The sequence below is a fragment of the Homalodisca vitripennis genome, unplaced genomic scaffold (genome assembly GCF_021130785.1).
Source record: "Homalodisca vitripennis isolate AUS2020 unplaced genomic scaffold, UT_GWSS_2.1 ScUCBcl_4678;HRSCAF=11006, whole genome shotgun sequence".
NCBI classification, from domain to species: Eukaryota; Metazoa; Arthropoda; class Insecta; order Hemiptera; family Cicadellidae; genus Homalodisca; species Homalodisca vitripennis.
In genome coordinates this window covers 22,859-41,970 of record NW_025780790.1, presented here as the reverse complement: position 1 = coordinate 41,970, position 19,112 = coordinate 22,859, and the positions used below count along the sequence as shown (strand labels likewise).

Here is a 19,112-nt window from a genome sequence, read left to right as displayed (position 1 = left end):
GCGCGCTATGGATTGTTAGTGTCAGAATGTATTATATACATATTACTTGCTCCAATTGTATGATTATTAAGTTTTTCCCCTTTAGGTTGGTTAGCACTGCTTGCTTTAGATGCATTTGAAGGATGTAAGTCATCTGTAACTTACCTAACCTACACTATTGATATTATTGTTATTGTTTATGTTTACTAACAGTGTTTGTCAGTGTAATTCTATTTTTTGTGGTTGCCAGTGATCAAAACTTTGGACTCTTAGTGTGTATTTATTATATAAATAAGTGATATTATTGTGTCATTAGCCATGCCTAGAGTGAAAAGGTTCAATAAACAGTCTTAACAGAGGTAACCAATTTCGTAAATATTAAAAAATTCAAGTGAACTAGGACTAAGTGCTTCTCCAGGTACAAGTGAATCTAATAGGCCTAGGCCCTAAACAATCAATCTAGTTCTAAGAAGATTAATGGATTCAAAGTTGCCTAAATTTAGTGATTATGACATAACAAATGTAAAATATTATAATATATTTACAACAGATTTTCTGACCTAATAAAATTCTTTCACTGCATGTAAATATTGTAGTAGTTCCGACTGCATTGACATAAGCCTAGATGAAGACTTCAAGTGTGGAATAGTACATCGTGTAAATATTTGTTGCAATGTATGTAAACATACTGACTCAGTAATAGGCTCCAAATGTGTTAGAAATATGTATGAGTTGAATATAAGATATGTTTTATGCTCTACGTTCAATCGGCAAAGGCCTAGATTCTGGTAGGGTATTTTCTGCTGTGATGAATATCGCTCCACCAAACAGCCGAATTGAAAAATATAATAAAAAACTGCTTACTGCTGTAACAGAGATAAGTGAATGTTCACTTAGACAGGCAGCTGATGAAGTTCGTAGCCTAAATGATGATTGTCGTGATATAGCAGCCGCTTTTGACGGTACCTGGCAGAAGCGAGGCTTCACCTCTGTGAACGGCGTAATGACAGCAACATCCTTCGATACAGGAAAGGTTATGGACTTTGAGTGTTTCAGCAAAATATTGTAATATATGTGTCAGAAAAACCTCTAAGCCATGACAAAACCCTATTGAAACAGCACAACAATTCTGGTACTTGTTTGGCAAATTTTTCAGGTACAAGTGGTGGAATGGAGGTGGCGGGAGCTCTGACTCTTTGTCGCCGCTCTGAGGCTAAACTCAATGTGCGATACACAAAATACCTTGGAGATGGGGACTCTAAGAAGGTTTACTCATGTTGTGGCAAACAATCCCTATGGTGATGATGTTTTGTTAGAAAAACTTGGAATGTGTAGGCCATATTAAGAAGCGACTAGGAACAAGACTGCGGCGATTGAAGAGGGATAAAAAAGGAATCAAATTGAAGGATGGTAAAGGACTTGGAGGACAAGGTAGGTTGACTGATGTAGAGATAGATCACTTACAACGTTTTTATGGGATGGCAATAAGGAATTAATTTGGAAGATGTTGAAAAAATGAAGAGAGCAATATGGGCTACGTTCTATCACAAATTATCGACTGACGCCAAAAACCTCAGCACGGAAACTATGCCCGCCTGGGATTGAGTCTTGGTGCAAGATACAGACAAAGCTCAGGCAAATAATAAGCTAGATGATTTCAAACATACAAACTCATTGCCTTGAATCTATTATGGAAGAAATAAAACCAATCTATAAGGATTTATCCAGCCCCCAGCCCTACTAAAGAGGTGTCTGCACGGTAAAAACACAGAACCCTAATGAAAGCATCATCAATAGGCGTAATTTGGAATAGGCTACCCCAAGACCACATTTGTTGGCATTCAGACATTAAAATTAGGGGTTTGTGATGATGCAGTTCTTAGTTTTAATGAAGAAGCAATGGCCAAAGTGAATGTTTTGGAACGATTATGCATCCAACCAGGACGCTTTATGGTTTGAAGGCCTTCAACAAATCGATTCCAATAGGGTTAAAAAAAGCTGACAAAGAAGGTCCCAAGAAGAAAATAAAAAGAAGAGGATAAAAAGAAGGATAGGAAAAAAAAGGAGTAAAATGAATGAAGAAGATGAATTACTGTCCAGGTGGAATTTTTAAAGTGATTTGTATGTGTTTTTGAAAGTGTAACTAACAACTTTAAAGCTGTTTTACCGAAAGTACCGTTTTTGTGGACATTTCGGAAACACGTTGTGAAACAATTATTAGACTTACAGACTTCAAATTTTACACACTTATTTGCAGACTAGTTGGTGAGTAGATTCATGCTTTTTTATCAATATATATTATGTATTTTTATAATTTTAAAAAATATTGTATTTACATAATTTTAAAAAAAAATTTTGTTAAATTGCTGACCACCATAATTTTTTTGTTTATTGAGATATTAAAAAAAAGGCATGAAAAATATAAAGCTGTTAATGTAGAAACAAAACCCTAAAGTTTTAAAGTCAATATGTCTAATAGTTTAGGAGATAATGGTACCGACATGTTGACAGTGTACTCCCATTTAAATAACATGGGACCCGAAAAAAGGTACATGCTCCCCTTAATATTAGTCAAACCCAAAGTCAGCAATTTGGGCATGATGATCGCTAAAACCAGTCACAAGAACAGCAGCATCAAATGTAGTTAGGGTTTTATGTTTGTAAAAAATGTTGTCAATAGTCGATCTAGATCCACCATATTCCCTCGTGTAAGTTGTGTGATGGTTTGTAGGAGGGCCGAAAAGAAGACATTAAGTTAGTATAAACTGCCTGGAATTTTTACTGTCGACTGAGACGTCAATATTAAAATCACCCACAACAATTATAGGATTGTTGCGCTTTACAACTGAGTCAAGACAATTCGAGAAAGAATCAAAAAACTCATTCAGCTCAGACTGGATATTCTTTTGGTGGCCTATAAACAAACTAGAATTATATAGTTCAAATTTTTTTGCAGACACTTTAATGGAAGAGATGTTCACAAATTTCCCTCCAAACAGAAAGAAGAAACATCGAAACAAAAACCCATATATAATCACAAAAATTTCCAAAACTCTTGGCTTAAATATGGTAAGTAAATCTCAAGATTTTCATATTTACCTTATTAATGCTTAAACCGACTATAACGTTACAGTATTAATAAGTAAAAAACCTTGTAGTATACGTTGAAATCCGTTAAAATCACGATAAAGCTTCAAAAATATTTACTGTATTAAAATAAAGGTATGATCATACTTTTTTTTAAACTTTCCAAGAGAATGAAAACACAAGCAAATAAAAACTGTAGCGATAAACTACAAATATACGAGGATCCTTAAACTTTACCCCGTGTGCTTTCCTTAACTTTAACTTTTTAAGCTACATTCAACAAAGCAGTTTTCAACTTCTGATTTGTTTCGGTTATGTAAAGTTGATTTACTGAGAAGTAAAAACAATTTTCCCTTTATATTTAACATCACGTAATTTTATCGAGAAAATTAGTATTTAGATCGTATCTTATAAATTATTTTATAACAAGAATACTTTTCTCTTTAGTTATTAAGAATAATCCACTTTATCTTTAGATTTCTATATTGCCATCATACAAATGTAACAAGGTTCACTTACGCTCAGCCAAGTCATATAAAAATTAGAAGCACGACCATCTCACTCAGTATTTACCACTTTATAAAAAAAAAGTTTCTTGAGACAAAATAATGGTTTAAATAAATTAAACGTGGACTCTGAAAAAGTCGACCTTAACATAGGATCACACCGATCATGATATTTATTACACCCTGTTTATGACAAGGTGGAGGTACGAGACGTCACACTTAGCTATAAACAGGCTTTGCTGTAGTTCGATCAGAGGGCCTAGACATCTGGAACGTAGGCCTAGAGTTTTCAGGAAGGTAACATCTGGGCTTGAATCCGAAAATATTCTACGTAATGGAAAACTAGTTTTCCATTAAAATAAAAATTTTGTTTTTTATACTTACAGATTAACTTTTCATAGACGAATAAAGTTATCTTGAATATTAAAAAATCAAGAAATAATGCTTGAATGCTTAAAACAGATTAGACAATCTCAGGCACAGAAATAATACATTTTTAACCTCCCACAACAGCAAATCACTCAAAACTCCTCTTCTTATCCCAGTCCCTAGATATTGTCACGTACTGTGTGATCAAGTTAATTTCTATTTCTACTATAACTCACCCTGTTAGTCCTTGGGGCTGCTCCATACACTCTGCTTGGCCGTGACGAGGTACGTAACAAATAACTACTCACTCTTCTTAAAAAAACAACATCATTTATTCATCACATTCTACCACCTAAACCTATCTAACCGTCCGTAGCATCGCCGCCGCTCGTGCCGCGCCACCGCACGTCCCCGGTCTGCTCTCACCACACGCAATGGTCTCTACCCATAGGACGACACCTCCTCGACTGAAACAACATCAGGTGTTCCGTGTTGACCTCTCCCTCTCCACATCAGACGGCGGGAAAAGGGCCCCGTCGTCACACTCCCCCTTCTTAAAGGGAAGCTACGGTTATGAATCTCTGCTTAGGCATCCCCATCGGGTCTCGGAGTAGCCTGCACCAGGAACGCCATCCTGGAGTCGGCCTTGACGTGACTGCGCCTCCTTCCGTTCCTCACATTCCTCTTATGAGCTCGTCACTGTTTTCACCTCTAAGGTCTAGTGTTTAATGTTCAGTTGATGGTAAACCGTAGCTTCACTGCTGGGCACAGCATTATGTCCATGACACGTCTCCTTTGGCGTGTGACCCCAAAAGTATTAGTCCTCTTCTTAATTTCTAACGCACATTCTTCACACTGGAATGTTCACAGTTCTAAGCTTCCCAGTTCAGTATGGGACGCGAAACGAACGGGAGACGAATGCCACGAACGATTTCCCTATCTAAGTACATCAAAAGGACTTACAATATTTTGTTTTCCCCTTCTAATTTGTTTCACCTGGATATTATTACCTAAATTTAAAAGGAGTTAAGACACACACAAATATGAATATCGCTCAAATTTAAAACATCCAAAATTGAAATAATAGCCGTGGGGAATCTGTTATAGAGCCTACGCTAACCTAACTAAAAATGTAAAAAGTTACCAATAAAACATCCCTTACATATCATTATTTGCCATATAAATATACAAGTTTGCGGAGTACAACACCTTTTTTTTTTTTTTTTTTTTTTTTATTACTTCTAAAATATAAATTGCTTATTACATATTTACTTCAAATTAGAAAATTACAACTACTAAAACTAAGGGAATCTCAATTTATTACTAACACTAACACTCTCTATTTTTCCCAAATAATTTAATTACATATGTGTCCGGGATTTGATACCATTTGGATCGGTTTATACCTACTTAAGTAATCTCCATGCAATGGAGTACAAAGTTTTTGAGCTGGAACAGTGCACCTCCAGATGGCTACGTGATATAAGTAGCTGTGGTCAGCAGAGGCCTTCCGACGCAGTGGCCTGACCCTCGGGGTCAGCGGCCTGCGACCTTGTTGCAAGCGTGTTCCAACTACTAGAGCTCTTCTAATCTTATGTTACTTGTTTAAGACGAAATTATCCCTACTAACTAGACAAATCATCAACAAATAAAGCATTCACATTTGTTCTCATTTTCTTTTTTATCACTAATTCTATATAACAAGTATATGACAATTATACAAATATTTATTACCCAAATCATGTATTACCCACTAATATTTTAACATACATTTTAATCAAAGTAAGCCCATGGCACCTTATTACTTAAACTACATTTATCAATTCTACAAATAAACTAATTATCTTTTTATATACACAATTGATTTAGTCAGGGATACCGTACCTTATCTAAAATACCTTGATATAGTTAAAGGTTAACATTTAAAACATGAACATAACAACCTGACATTTATGCAAATCAGAAAAATGAAGTGGTATATTACACATTTAATAATCATTATCTAAACTAAACATTCTTTACATCTTAATAGTTGTTACATGTTATTATATAAAATACCAACTGTGTTAGTTACTACGGTACATCATTTTATAATGGTCATTATTCTATTATCATTAAACACGGTTTCAAGGGGCCCCATTTCTTAGCGAATGTGAAATACACTTTTAAACTCTTACTCAGCCCTTACTTTAGTTTAAATAGGTATACACTATTGATATACCCCTACTCTAAACATTTTCATATTGTATTGTTACATAAACACCAACATTATTTCACTTGTAACATTATACTAACATTAATCATTCTACCTATTAATTCTTGATAACATTCATATTTTATAACATATCATTCTTTCACTCATTTGCTCATTTGGTGGCCACCACTCATTCATCATTCATACCGCAGTCATACGACACAGGTTCAATGTCATCTCAGTGACCTGACCGTGACCCTGCACCAGATCAGCTGCTGCGCACCCGGGCCGGGCACCGCCCGTCTCGTGTCCCTGTAACTATCTTATTAGACACACCTTATCCTAGGCAACTTCACGGTTATAATTGGCATAGATTTATCTCACACTTATCATTACATGATTTTAAACAAAACATTAAAATATTATATTACGTCTGAAGTACAAAACGTCATTCACTGTACCTAATTATATTAGTACATCGCTGTAGTATATCTAATTATGCAACAAAACCTTATATCATATTAATGTTTTTACTCTGGATGATCATTACAGAGAAATGAAACTCCCTTTTGTTTATTATAAGAAATTCATCAACAATCAATCACTTTGTAACATAAACTTTCCATAGTTTCCTCATTATGTATCCAATTAAACATGGTGGTTACTTATCACTCGGACTGTTCATATCCCACCATTCCAAGGTAATTCGCAGCTCTCGCCCATCTATCTCGGCTAGCGGCATGCTTCGGGGTAAGCCATCATTGTCCTGGATCTCCCGATGTCCCTTCATAGACACTTCCTCTTTGCTCTGCTTATTCCTCCATCGACAGCACCATCTCACAAGTACCCAGCACAAAATAAAAACAAGAATTAACAAAGTAATGTATACAGCTTCCCTATAGGTTTTCTCTGTAACAAATATCTCTATAGGTTCTCCTCTAACTATATTTAAATTATACAAACCCACAAAGTGTGGATTTCTCACAACAATAATCGTTACCAGTGAAAAATATACAGCATGAATTACAGTATACACAATTGGCCAAATCCCTTCGTTGTGGCCTGTTACTATCAGCGGTGGCTTGGTTTCCACCTGTGTCCTAGCGTACGTCATGTTCCAATGGGGCACCCTCAGTCGGCCAACTCTCGTCCAAACACTCGTCCAGGGTGGTAAAAGTACTGGAGGAATACGTGTTTCTGGAAGAAACCTTCAAAGTTTTCAATTTGGACCAAAGAGCAGGAACTATATGGACTATTTCTGAAACAGATATTTTCTTATAACAAGGGTAGTTTTCAAAAACAATTACTTCTTCATTTAACATTAATTTACAATCACAAGCGACCTTAATTTGGAGAGCACCGGGTCGTCTATCTTCCGGAATATTTAAGGTTAAATTCGACCCATGACGACATTCCAACTTTAACTGCCCTGAAACGTGTGTAAGTACAAACATCTCCTCTCCTAATCTGTTCACTATCGGCGCTCTGCCCTGCGCACACGAAAAGGCACAAACTTTACTGAGTTCCTGTATCGTCGCTCCTCTAAACATAGCTCTGGGACATAGCGAACCCGAGACAGCATCTCCGGCATTCCTAGGAATAAAACATAGAGAATTTATGTACGGCTGACAATCATGAGTTGCTGAGCCTTGTATCGACATCAGACGCTCGTTGTCGGCTGCCAGATAGGTCACATCATGATGAATATTACAAGTAGAATTTTTCCATGCAAAAGGTACAGCCATTAATTCAAACAGTTTCCAGCGCGCTCCCCCGCTTTTTAATGGCACCTTTACATTTACAATTATTGTTGAACCTGAAATCATACAGTCAGCTATTTCTAATTTTAAATATTTTGTCACTTCCTCCGGAGCAATTACTAACTCGTAATTGTCGTCCTTGATTGAGGGCCGCGCTAATTTCAGAAGATCTCCTTGAAATTTTGACAAAGAAATAATCGAGTTCGGAATCTTTTGTTCTCTGCATTGACTTAAAATTTCCAATCTGGTAACTAGTTGTAACACTTGCAACTGCCGAATAGAGTGTAATGCGTTGAGCTGTAACAGACTGTATGTTTTATGATTATTCTTTTGATCAGCGACATACACCTTGGTTCTAAATCGATCAATCATCTTTGTTATGTTAACTCCCACACCTATTACTTGAGAAAATGTGCGACTGACTTCCTGACTGTAAGAATTCATATTAATTGTTAGATTATCCATTTCTGCATACGCCTCTTGAAGTTCATTGTGAAGTTCCTGCTCAAATACATTCATTCTCTCTTGATTAGCATACAAAGGTCGTAGCTGCTTCTTGGTTATAACTCCACAACACCAATGAGCAAAATTACCTATAAAATGAAGACTGCGCTTATCACGTTTCGACCCTGAAAATAATTCAAAATTATCAGCTGTCTCACTCAAACTTCTGTTCAGCCATGTGACTCGTGCTCCAATCTCCTTATTAACCACTGCGGCCCAAGAAAATAACATACATTCTGGATCATTCATAACACCATTACAAAATCCTACTCCTTTGGGACGACTTAAATAAGCTATGTCTACTCCTGGCCACGCTGTCTTGTAAACCAACGGGACGGACGCTTCATATATCTCTGCCGACTTTATCTCTTTCCAGTAGACACCTGTAACAACTGATATTGGAGTTTGGCCATCCTGACTCGCCTCTACAAATAAAACATTACCAAAAATTACAATGATCATACTAACAAGTGTCATTACCTTCGGTAGCGTATCCATAGTTCTCTGTCACGTGGCACATTGTTACTGTAGTCACAACAAATTAAACTAAACTAACAATCAAGTTTTAAACACATTTATCTAATATTAGCACACCTAAATTATCAACTTATAAATATAACGCTGGTTAACTAAAATTTCAAAAAATATTACGTATACAGGACACCAGTTAGTTTTTAACCGCTCGAGCGTCGTGAGCTCACTGTCTAGCACACTAGTGTCCGATTTTGGACCTTGCCCTGCCTATCTTGCATTGTCTCACAGTGCAATGATCACATTATCGCTTAGCTGGGCAGTTTTACTCGTAGCCAAACACAAATATTACACTGGCAAGCACAAAATAGTCCTCTTTTTTTTATAATGAATATACAGACGGTCTAAAGTTATTGTCTTGCACAGGATAGATTATATAAGTTACACGCTACCCTATCCTAAATTTGTTTTAACACTAATTTATACACTAATTACATTCATAAAAGAACATGCATCATCCTTTCATTTTATCTCTAGTTTCTTGGATAAAAAACGTTTTAGTCGACTCACGTGAACTGTGTCAAAATAACACCGGTTCCCTTTCTTGATTTCTATTTCATAGTTCACTTCGGAAAGCCTGGATATCACCTTATACGGGCCGTTCCACCTATGTAGTAACTTGGTAGTCCTTCCCTTCTTGCGAGCTGGTGTCCATATCATGACTAGATCATCGGGTTCATACTCTACGAAACGGTGCTTCTGGTCGTACCGATCCTTCTGTTTCTGTTGACTTCTTTCCACTATTTTTATTTACATCTCTGCGACACTGGTGAACTCTTTGCAGAACTTCCTCCGCCTTCACGTCACTACTTACATTTTTGCGTAGAGTTACATCAAACAGGTAGTCGAGCTTCCATTCCAAAAAGCATATAGTAAGGACTACGTTTTATGGTTTCCTGACGACTTGTGTTGTAGCTGAAACATGTGAGATTTACGTAAAGATCCCAGTCTCTCTGATTAGACCCTGTATGATAAGCTGTTGTGAATAACGTGCGGATTCCCAGTCCGTTTAAAATTTCACACACTAAGTTCGACCTAAAATTCTTTCCTCTGTCAGTAAGGATCTCGTTCGGGCATCCAAACCTACAAATGATTCTGTTGATCACAAATTTCGCGGTCTCTTCTGCAGTAGCTGAGGGGGTCGCTTTTGCTTCAGCCCACTTTGTCGCATAATCCATCGCTACTATGATGTACTTATTTCCGTTGTCTGTCTTTGTAAACGGACCCAATACATCTATCCCAATTCTTTCAAAAGGATACCCCACCGGAATGGGTTGTAACATCCCTGCTGGAGATAATTTTGGTGTCTTTCGAGTTTGACAGTGTAAGCACGTTTTGACGTACTTCTCAGTATCCTTTATCATGTTCGGCCAATAGAACCGGCACTTTTCAATTTATGAAACGTCTTGGTGAAACCCAGATGTCCACCTGCCAAAGGGCTGTCATGACATTCATACAAAATTTCACTTCTGATGCTTTCAGGTACTACTAGCAGTTTCTTTTCTCCAATATGAGCAACATTACGTCTGTATAGCACTCCATCTTCCAGCATAAAAACTCCTTGCCATTCTTCTTTCTGTCGCTGTAGACTCTTCTGGTTTTAACATTGTGTCCTTGATTCTTCTGCACTCCTCGTCCTCATTCTGTAATTTGGGTAGATCTGTCCAATTCAGCGCTAACATGGGTATTTCATTGGTCTTGTCTTCGTCTTCTGGCTTACAGTCCTCACAAGCATTCCTTGAAAGTGTGTCAGGAACTACATGTAGGCGTCCTTGTTTGTGCCTTATTTCATAGTCAAACTCCATGAGCTTCAGGGCCCATCTTGCCAGTCTTCCTGATGAGTCCCGGTTCTTGTGTAACCAGCACAAAGCATGGTGATCTACTACTATTGTAAAATTGCGCCCCCATAGAAAACTGCCTAAAATGTTGTGTTGCCCACACAACACCAATACACTCTTTTTCAGTGACCGTATATTTTTTCTCTGCTTCTGATAGCCTCCTAGATGCGTATGCTACAGGTAACGCATCCCCCTTTTCCTTTTGCATGATCACAGCACCTACTCCAATGTCGCTAGCGTCAGTGTGTAACTCAACAGGCAGTTTGGGATCGAAGTGTCGTAAGATCGGAGCTGTTGTTAGCTTCTCCTTTAGGGTTTGGAATGCTTCTTGTTGCTCTGTACCCCATATGAATGACTTATTCTTCTTGGTCAATTCAATTAAAGGTCTGGCTATCTTTGAGTAGTCAGGTACAAATTTACGGTAGTAGTTGGCAAGCCCCAGAAATGACCTGAGAGCCCTCAGTCTTCTAGGTGGTTCAAAATTCAGTATGTCTTTTATTTTTCCAGCATCGGGACTTACTCCTTTAGCACTGACTGTATGTCCTAGTACCTTAACTTCCTGATACCCAAAGGTACACTTAGAAGGATTTAGTGTCATAGAGGCTTCCCTAAGCCTTTGGAGAACCTTTCTCAAATTTTCTATCAACTCCTTGAATGTTGGAGCCATAAACTAATATATCGTCTAGATATAAAAGGCATTGTACCCCATTTTAATCCTGCCAACACCTTGTCCATGCAGTTTTGAAAAGGCTGTGGGACTCGTTTTGAGCCCAAATGGAGTAACTTCGTACTCCCATAAACCATCTGGGGTAACAAAAGCTGTTATGTGCCTGTCCTTTTCTCTTATGGGCAGCTGCCAAAACCCAGACGTTAAGTCTAGCGTTACAAACCATTGACAACCATTTAAGTATGTTAGAATATCATCTATCAGTGGAAGAGGGTGTTGTATAGGATTCAGCTGGTCGTTCACTCGACGATAGTCAACACAAAATCTCCACTCTCCATTTTTCTTTTTTACCAAGACAACAGGTGATGCAAAAGCGCTTGTACTAGGACGTATTATGTTCTTGCTCAGCATCTCCTCAACTTGATCTCTCAGTATCTCCCTTTCTCTATGGGAGACTCGGTAGGGTGGTTGATGCACTGGAGTTCTGTTAGTAAGCTCTATCTTGTGCTCGCTTACGGTTGTTCTTCCAATTTGAGAGGGATCCCAGGAGAATCTGTCACTGTAGTCGGCCAACAGATCTAGCATAGTTTTCCTTTCTTCGGATGTCATCTGAGGGTTAAGATTCAACTTCTTTTCTTCAATACAACCCTCATCACCTCCACTCACAATATTCATTGCAATAGATTTATTTTCAATTGGAATTTCTTCAGCTTCATACACTTCTGCCAATAATTCTCCCTTGTTTATTCTTTTCACTTCTTCTGAAACATTTGATACCATGACGGCTTCTAGTGGCAATGATGTGGTGAGGCAGGCCAGGGTGGTACTAAAATGGAAGTCTCCTTATACAGCCGGTAGTTTGGTTCCATAATGCCTGTGTATGGTAAAGCACCTTCAAATTTGATTTTCAGCAGCTTTCGGCCTCTTGCGGGAATTTCAGTAGTGTCGGCACTCACAACTTTTACGCTACATTCTTCAAGATCCTCAAACTGGATCTGGTTTAGCCAGGTTGCATCTGGGGGTGGTCTCTGATACTTCGCATCCTTTTCTCGACAGGAAAAATGGAGCAGATATAGTTCTTCCACTTACGTTGGTTAACCTCACCATTCTTTCGGCATAACTTATGGTTGTTTTAAACTTAAGATGAAAAATCATTTCCTAGAATGCAGCAACCTCCTAGTTCTCTGGCTACAAATACAGAAAATCTAAAGACGCATCTGCCGATTTCTATAGTTATGTCCGTTCTTCCAGTGATACATACAGGTTCATCTGTGGCCGTCTTCATATTTACTCCCTCTACTGGTTGGACTCTAGCACGGTGACTCACAAGATTTTCGTCCATACAACTGACACATGCGCCAGTGTCAAATATAACTGGTCTTTCGTGTTGATCGACGAGGGCGTGAACTTCAAGAACCCCTAGAGTTCTAATCGATCCTGGATTGCTTGACACCCCTTGATGCCACGTAGCGGGTTTCTTCCGTTCTTCTGTCTGATAACGCTGATGAAAACCACCCTGAATCCATCTACTCCTCGGGGATCCGCTATATTGTCTCCATGTGTCTCTCCACTCTTCCTGTTCATGAGTTTCACATAATGTGGCTATCCTGCTACTTGGGATTTCACTTTCATTTGGGGAGTTTCTATTAGTAGGAACGCTAAAACTCCCTCCTCTAGCGTCCCCCTCTGTCGTTTCCCTGTCCTCTACCTAGATTTGATCTGCAGTTTATAGCAAAGTGTCCCACACGGTTACATTTGTAACAAATCACTCTACCGTCTGCTGTTCGTCCACGATTTGAACCCCGAAATGAACCACGACCCCTTTGGTTTTGACCTCCATAGTAGCCTACATCCCTCCGTTGAGTAGTGTGTTTCTCCTCATTTTTCCTTTGTTCCATAAGACTCATACTAAACTTAGCGAATTCACTCATTAGGTTTTCAATTTTGTTCTCTAACGAGCTACTACTTGGTTGTGACGCATGGGGTACGGTTATCGGTCCCGCTCCTCTGGTTATGGGTTCTGTCAAGAGTTGGTCGACCCTTTGGCCCGCTATAAATCTTGCAGTTTGTACTTTTCTTACGTTGGCTAAAACATTTTCCAAAGTTTCGTTGTTCATCATCATCACTTTTTCAAGTAATGATGGTTTCAAGCCCCTTAGAACATGCTTGATTTTGCTTCTTTCAGCCATATTGGGGTCTAATTTGTTACACAGATTTAGTACATCCTGGATATAGGCCTCAACCTGCTCGTCCTCTCCTTGCATCCTAAGTCTTAGTTTAAATTCCAATTGCTCCTCCCAAGCAATTGACTGGAATGCTTCTTTCATCTTTCGCTTTACAATATCCCAAGTCAAGTTATTTTCTTCTGCCTGTTCTAAATTTTCATACCACTTTAGGGCTGCCCCCTCCAGATAACAAGGGATAACCACTAACTTCTTTGCTTCGTCCCAACCGTTAGCTCTCGCTACTCTCTCATAGGCTTGCAAATACTCCTCTACATTCTCTTCTGGGCTACCACGAAACTTTGGGGGAGTAATAATATGTCCTCTAGCTTCAGCCATGGCTACTACTCTATTTCTTAATGGCTCTATTTCTTCACTACTCTCTTGCACCGACCGATACTCTTGCTCGTTTACCCTCAAAACTCTTCGAGGCTGTCGTCTAAAGATTCCTCAAGAAGAGGGCTTAATTCAGTCTTCTGAGCTAAGTTTTCAAACTCAGAAACTGGGGAAACTACTCTGCGACTGTGAATCCTGCCTGCTTCTACTCCTCGTCACTACACTAAAGTGAACTGGGGTCCCGTTCATAAGCAGTAAGTAAAGTATATCTCTCACTAGCTACAACTATTACCGTTCACTGTCACACTTATAACTAATAAGACACAATAATAATAATCCACAACAGTATTTTTCTCACAGTTCACTGATCACATTATCTAAAACAATTAGAACCTTGCTAAAACACTAATAAATTCTTACAATAACATCCAAATTCATACTAAACTATAATCCCGTCACATTAATCACGTACAAATAATTAGTATACAATCACTGATTATTGCAGCAATCTATTTAAATAATCACTTCATTACTATAATATATTCACTTCACACTTCACACGTCCCTTAGATCTTCTTTCACCAACATTACATCAGACCAACAATCCAACATTTCTTCTCCAAATTGTTTAGCTTCAAATATGGAAAAATTAAACCGGCGGCTTACGACAGACAGAAATATCAATTGAATGCTTTTTATAAAATAACAAGTACTGAACTAGGTATTAAATAATAACTAAAACATACTTAAATTAGCATCACTTACGGGTTACCACTTGCTATTATACTAATTTCCAGAATACTCAACAAAAGGACTCAAATTATTATTATTATTTTTTTTTTTTTCCACTTAAAATCTTACTACAATTTTTCAAAGTCAAGTCCGTCTCAGGCTATCACGCCTCAGGACTACCCGGCGCCTCCACCAAAATTTGTCACGTACTGTGTGATCAAGTTATTTCTACTATAACTCACCCTGTTAGTCCTTGGGGCTGCTCCATACACTCTGCTTGGCCGTGACGAGGTACGTAACAAATAACTACTCACTCTTCTTAAAACAACATCATTTATTCATCACATTCTACCACCTAAACCTATCTAACCGTCCGTAGCATCGCCGCCGCTCGTGCCGCGCCACCGCACGTCCCCGGTCTGCTCTCACCACACGCAATGTCTCTACCCATAGACGACACCTCCTCGACTGAACAACATCAGGTGTTCCGTGTTGACCTCTCCCTCTCCACATCAGACGGCGGGGGAAAAAAGGGCTCCGTCGTCACAATATTTCTTACAAAACTAAGGTAATTTCTGAATTGGACTGCCCAATGTTTACATAGACCTCATAAGTATACCTTTCTATCAAATACACCGCAGACCAACCCCGTTTAATCGCTCTTGCCTAAACAAAAAAATTATTTTATGTGATTCAGAATTCGCTTCTGGTTGATTTTAAGTTAAGATATTTTTGAACAATTTATATTTCTTGCGAAAATAGACAATGCGAAAATACAACCTTATTTTTAGTAATCATGTACGTTTTTAAACCAAAATATTGTCATCCCTAGTGTTTTCGAAATACGAGTATAGTAACCTTTTTGAAATTGTGGAAAATATGCAAAGAGCATCTTGCTAGTAAAGCCTATTTAACTTGAACGATAAATAAGTGTACCACTTCAAAAGAGATGCACTAGTTTGGAAAATAAAGAAATAATTGCAGTTTTAGAACAGATTATACACGTTTAGTAAGAAACATTACCACACGCTGACATTAATGTGCAGTATAAATTCTTCCTGAATAAATGACGTAATATTGAATCTTACCTTTTCAATTATTGCCAACATCAAAATAAGGAGCAAGTAGTAGATAAGATAAATATACTTGTCAAGAAACAATTTATATTGAGGTAAAGCAACAAATAATATTAGAAAGATATTTTGCGTTATGCTACGGAATGGAGTTGACGGAACGGTCTTTCAGGAAGGCACGTATTTTGACTTCTTGTATTATAGAATGATTGTCTCTCTAATTGTAAAATTGTACAAAATACGTGCTTCAGTTATATTGATTGTATACCTGTAGTTTATAAAATTGATTGAGAGATAAAATGAGTAAAAAAAACGTATTATAAAATATAATCATTTATGTCACCGAACTTGTGTTATTCCAATAAACGTTTATGCGCTATAAAATAAGTCCATAAATTAGTAAATACTTTTAGAATGTGGAAGTTATAAATTGTAAAATATTAATTTGTATTAATTGTATTTTTTCTAAAGTATTTCCAAGGTACTAACGTATATGATTTTGTGATTGGTCGTGGTATGAATTAAAACACTGACAAAGTTTTAATAGTTTTTTTTTATTTTTAACACGCTTATAGTTTATTCCTAATTAAACCTTATGATATTTTTACTAATCTTATAAAGAAAAACCTAAAAAACCTCACTACAGCAGTATCAAACTTATATAATAAATATTGCAGTAAAACTATTTTCATCGGACAAAGAAAGTTTGTTATGTTACTATTTAAAATGCGTTCTTTTTTTGCAATGCCATTTAAACTAATCGGAATAAATATTTTAAAGGAAAACTGTTCAAGCATAGTTGTAAATTATAATTCAACTTCGCATGAATTAATTTCGTGACCCCTCGTTTCAACGCCACAAGCTTACCTCTATGCTAGAGTGAAGTACTCAATCTGTGTATGGCTTACTCTAATTTAAAATCCATTATTAACCATTTATGTGACATTCTATGTATATGTACCGTTTTAATTGTTATACCGGCTGGTTTGTACTGCATTACTCACATATACTTATTAGTGAACAACTTGGTATAGTCAGTATAAACAAAACTGTAACCAAAAGCTATTAATTGTTTTAATGATTATAAGATCAGTTTTATACAACTTGATGTCGTAAATTGTTAAATTTCCAAAATTAAACTTTTTAATTTTATATCATACTTGAATAAACGGTTCTTATCTTCTAGCGGTTCTTAGCGTCAGCAAGCTCAAATAATCAATAAAAGAATATTAAAAGTATCTATGTAATACAGCTGAACACATTTTATTGTTACTCTGAGTACGAACACTAAGGTATCGGTAACATACGTTAATATTATTACTTTCACTTTGTCGAACAACAAAATATACAAACAATTCTTGGATCATGAGGTTTTCAGTATTGTATTAAAGGCTAGGATATAAAATATCTTGATAATATAGTAAAACCTTTACTGCCAGGCCCTTTAATTACGTCTGAAGATTAATGTTCTTCATCAAGTAGCAATTTGTCACGAGTTGAAATTGATTAAAGTTTTTTCTAACGTTAAAATCAATACACTAATAATCAATTAATTGTGGAACATGCTCAAAACGTAGCTATAAGTTAATGTCTGTGCAAAGTTGTATAGCAATAAAACTAGAATTACAAGCAGTTTCCCTACGTGTTTCCGCTGTTGGAGAAGGCAAGAGAAAGCCGCTATTTGGCAAGGGATCCGAACGTCCTAACGTTTCCGCTTCTGTGCATGATTTACTGTTATGAGCCACAGTCCATTCTGCTCGTGTTTGGACAGAATATTTTTATTTATCATGTGTTTATATAAATATATATATATATATATATATATATATACATAAATGCATTCAGAAAATAATTAAGTATAGTTTTATATAAAATAAAAAGTGTCTTATAAATTTATATAAATATAAATGTCTTATTCAGGCTCTTCTGATTATAGTGCATTGCAGTAACTATCATGTTTCGTCACACTGTTGGTGATATGACTTTATTTGTATAGAGGTGATTATATACATAGTTTTATATTTTTTAATTAATCAACCTCGAAAATTGCTATTATCCATCCTCTCTATCGGCATGACAAACGACACTGAGCTTGACATTAATGAGCTAATAGCAGGTATTTGTTTCGAAATAAATACGTTACATGCAAACTATCCTGATGCACATACTGAGCTGCTGGTCAGTAAGATTACAGATCTTCTAAATGCAATAGAATCGGGTCAGAAAGTCATTGACCTGAAGAATAATGATCTTGACTGTTCTCTTCATGATATCGCCGAGTTGTCTGCCAGGTTGGAGTCAGAGAGAAATCGGAGGAAGCTGGAACTCGATCAGCGTCTCACTGAGCAAGATGTTGTCGAGGAAGAGAAAGCAGAACTCATACAGACAATTTTTGACTTAAAATCTAAGTTTAATAGTACCGTTAATGACAACAAAAATCTGTTGTTGTTAAACAATACACTAGCTCATGACTTAAGCAATGTTAAAAAAGCTAAATGACTCACTCCGCGGTAACAATGACATTTATAGTAAACAAATAAAACATCTTAATGCTAAATTGAACTCACTGAACTCCCAAGCTGTGTTACAAACTAATGAATGGGATAAAACTAAATGGATAGATGATGAAATCATTGATAGTTATTTTGACTCCATGTCCACAAGTGTTGTTGGGAAAAATGTTTTCTTGAGTGGTCCATCCTCAACACAATTGATTAGTCACAGTCAAGTTACTGCAAGTGAAATCATGAAGCTTCCGGCCTTCTCGAACAGTAATGTTGTTTTGTTATGTGTAAGCAATAGTGCTGATCTCACCAAGGAGGATGGGGGAACGCATTGGAGTTTACTCTGTATTGATCGAGTGAACAACGATTGCTATCATTTCGATTCACTCCAAGGATCAAATAAATGTTCCGTCCTCAAAATGTTGGAACATCTAAATATTTCTTCCACAAATCTTGTTGATATGGAATGCTTTCAGCAAACTAACAACTATGAATGTGGAATAAATGTGATTGTCAATGCTAAACACATTCTTAATTATTTTCTTCTTGGTTACGAGAGAAAGATTTCTTTATGTCAGTGGTTGGCTCAAGATTTTGATCTTATAAGGGCATCCACTGAAAATGAAGGCTCTAGCATAAGTAACAAAGTGAGTAGAAAAAGTCCTTTATGCATTTCCACTCCAATTTGAAGACCTGCTATCTTCGTCTTGAGTGTTGGTGTACTGTCATGGAAAAAGTCCACAACATCGGCAACACTGTTTCCGTATCTCAGAAACAAAAAAAAGCAACAAAGGTAAACATTTACCAAAA

General features: G+C 37.1%; 1 protein-coding gene across 1 annotated transcript; it reads right to left on the bottom strand.

Moving 5' to 3' along the window:
• Positions 1–10,724: 10,724 nt before the first annotated feature.
• Positions 10,725–11,435, bottom strand: LOC124373028 (uncharacterized mitochondrial protein AtMg00860-like). Its single transcript, XM_046831436.1, has one exon. It carries the CDS (start codon positions 11,433–11,435, stop codon positions 10,725–10,727), a length of 711 nt encoding a protein of 236 aa, XP_046687392.1.
• Positions 11,436–19,112: the final 7,677 nt, after the last annotated feature.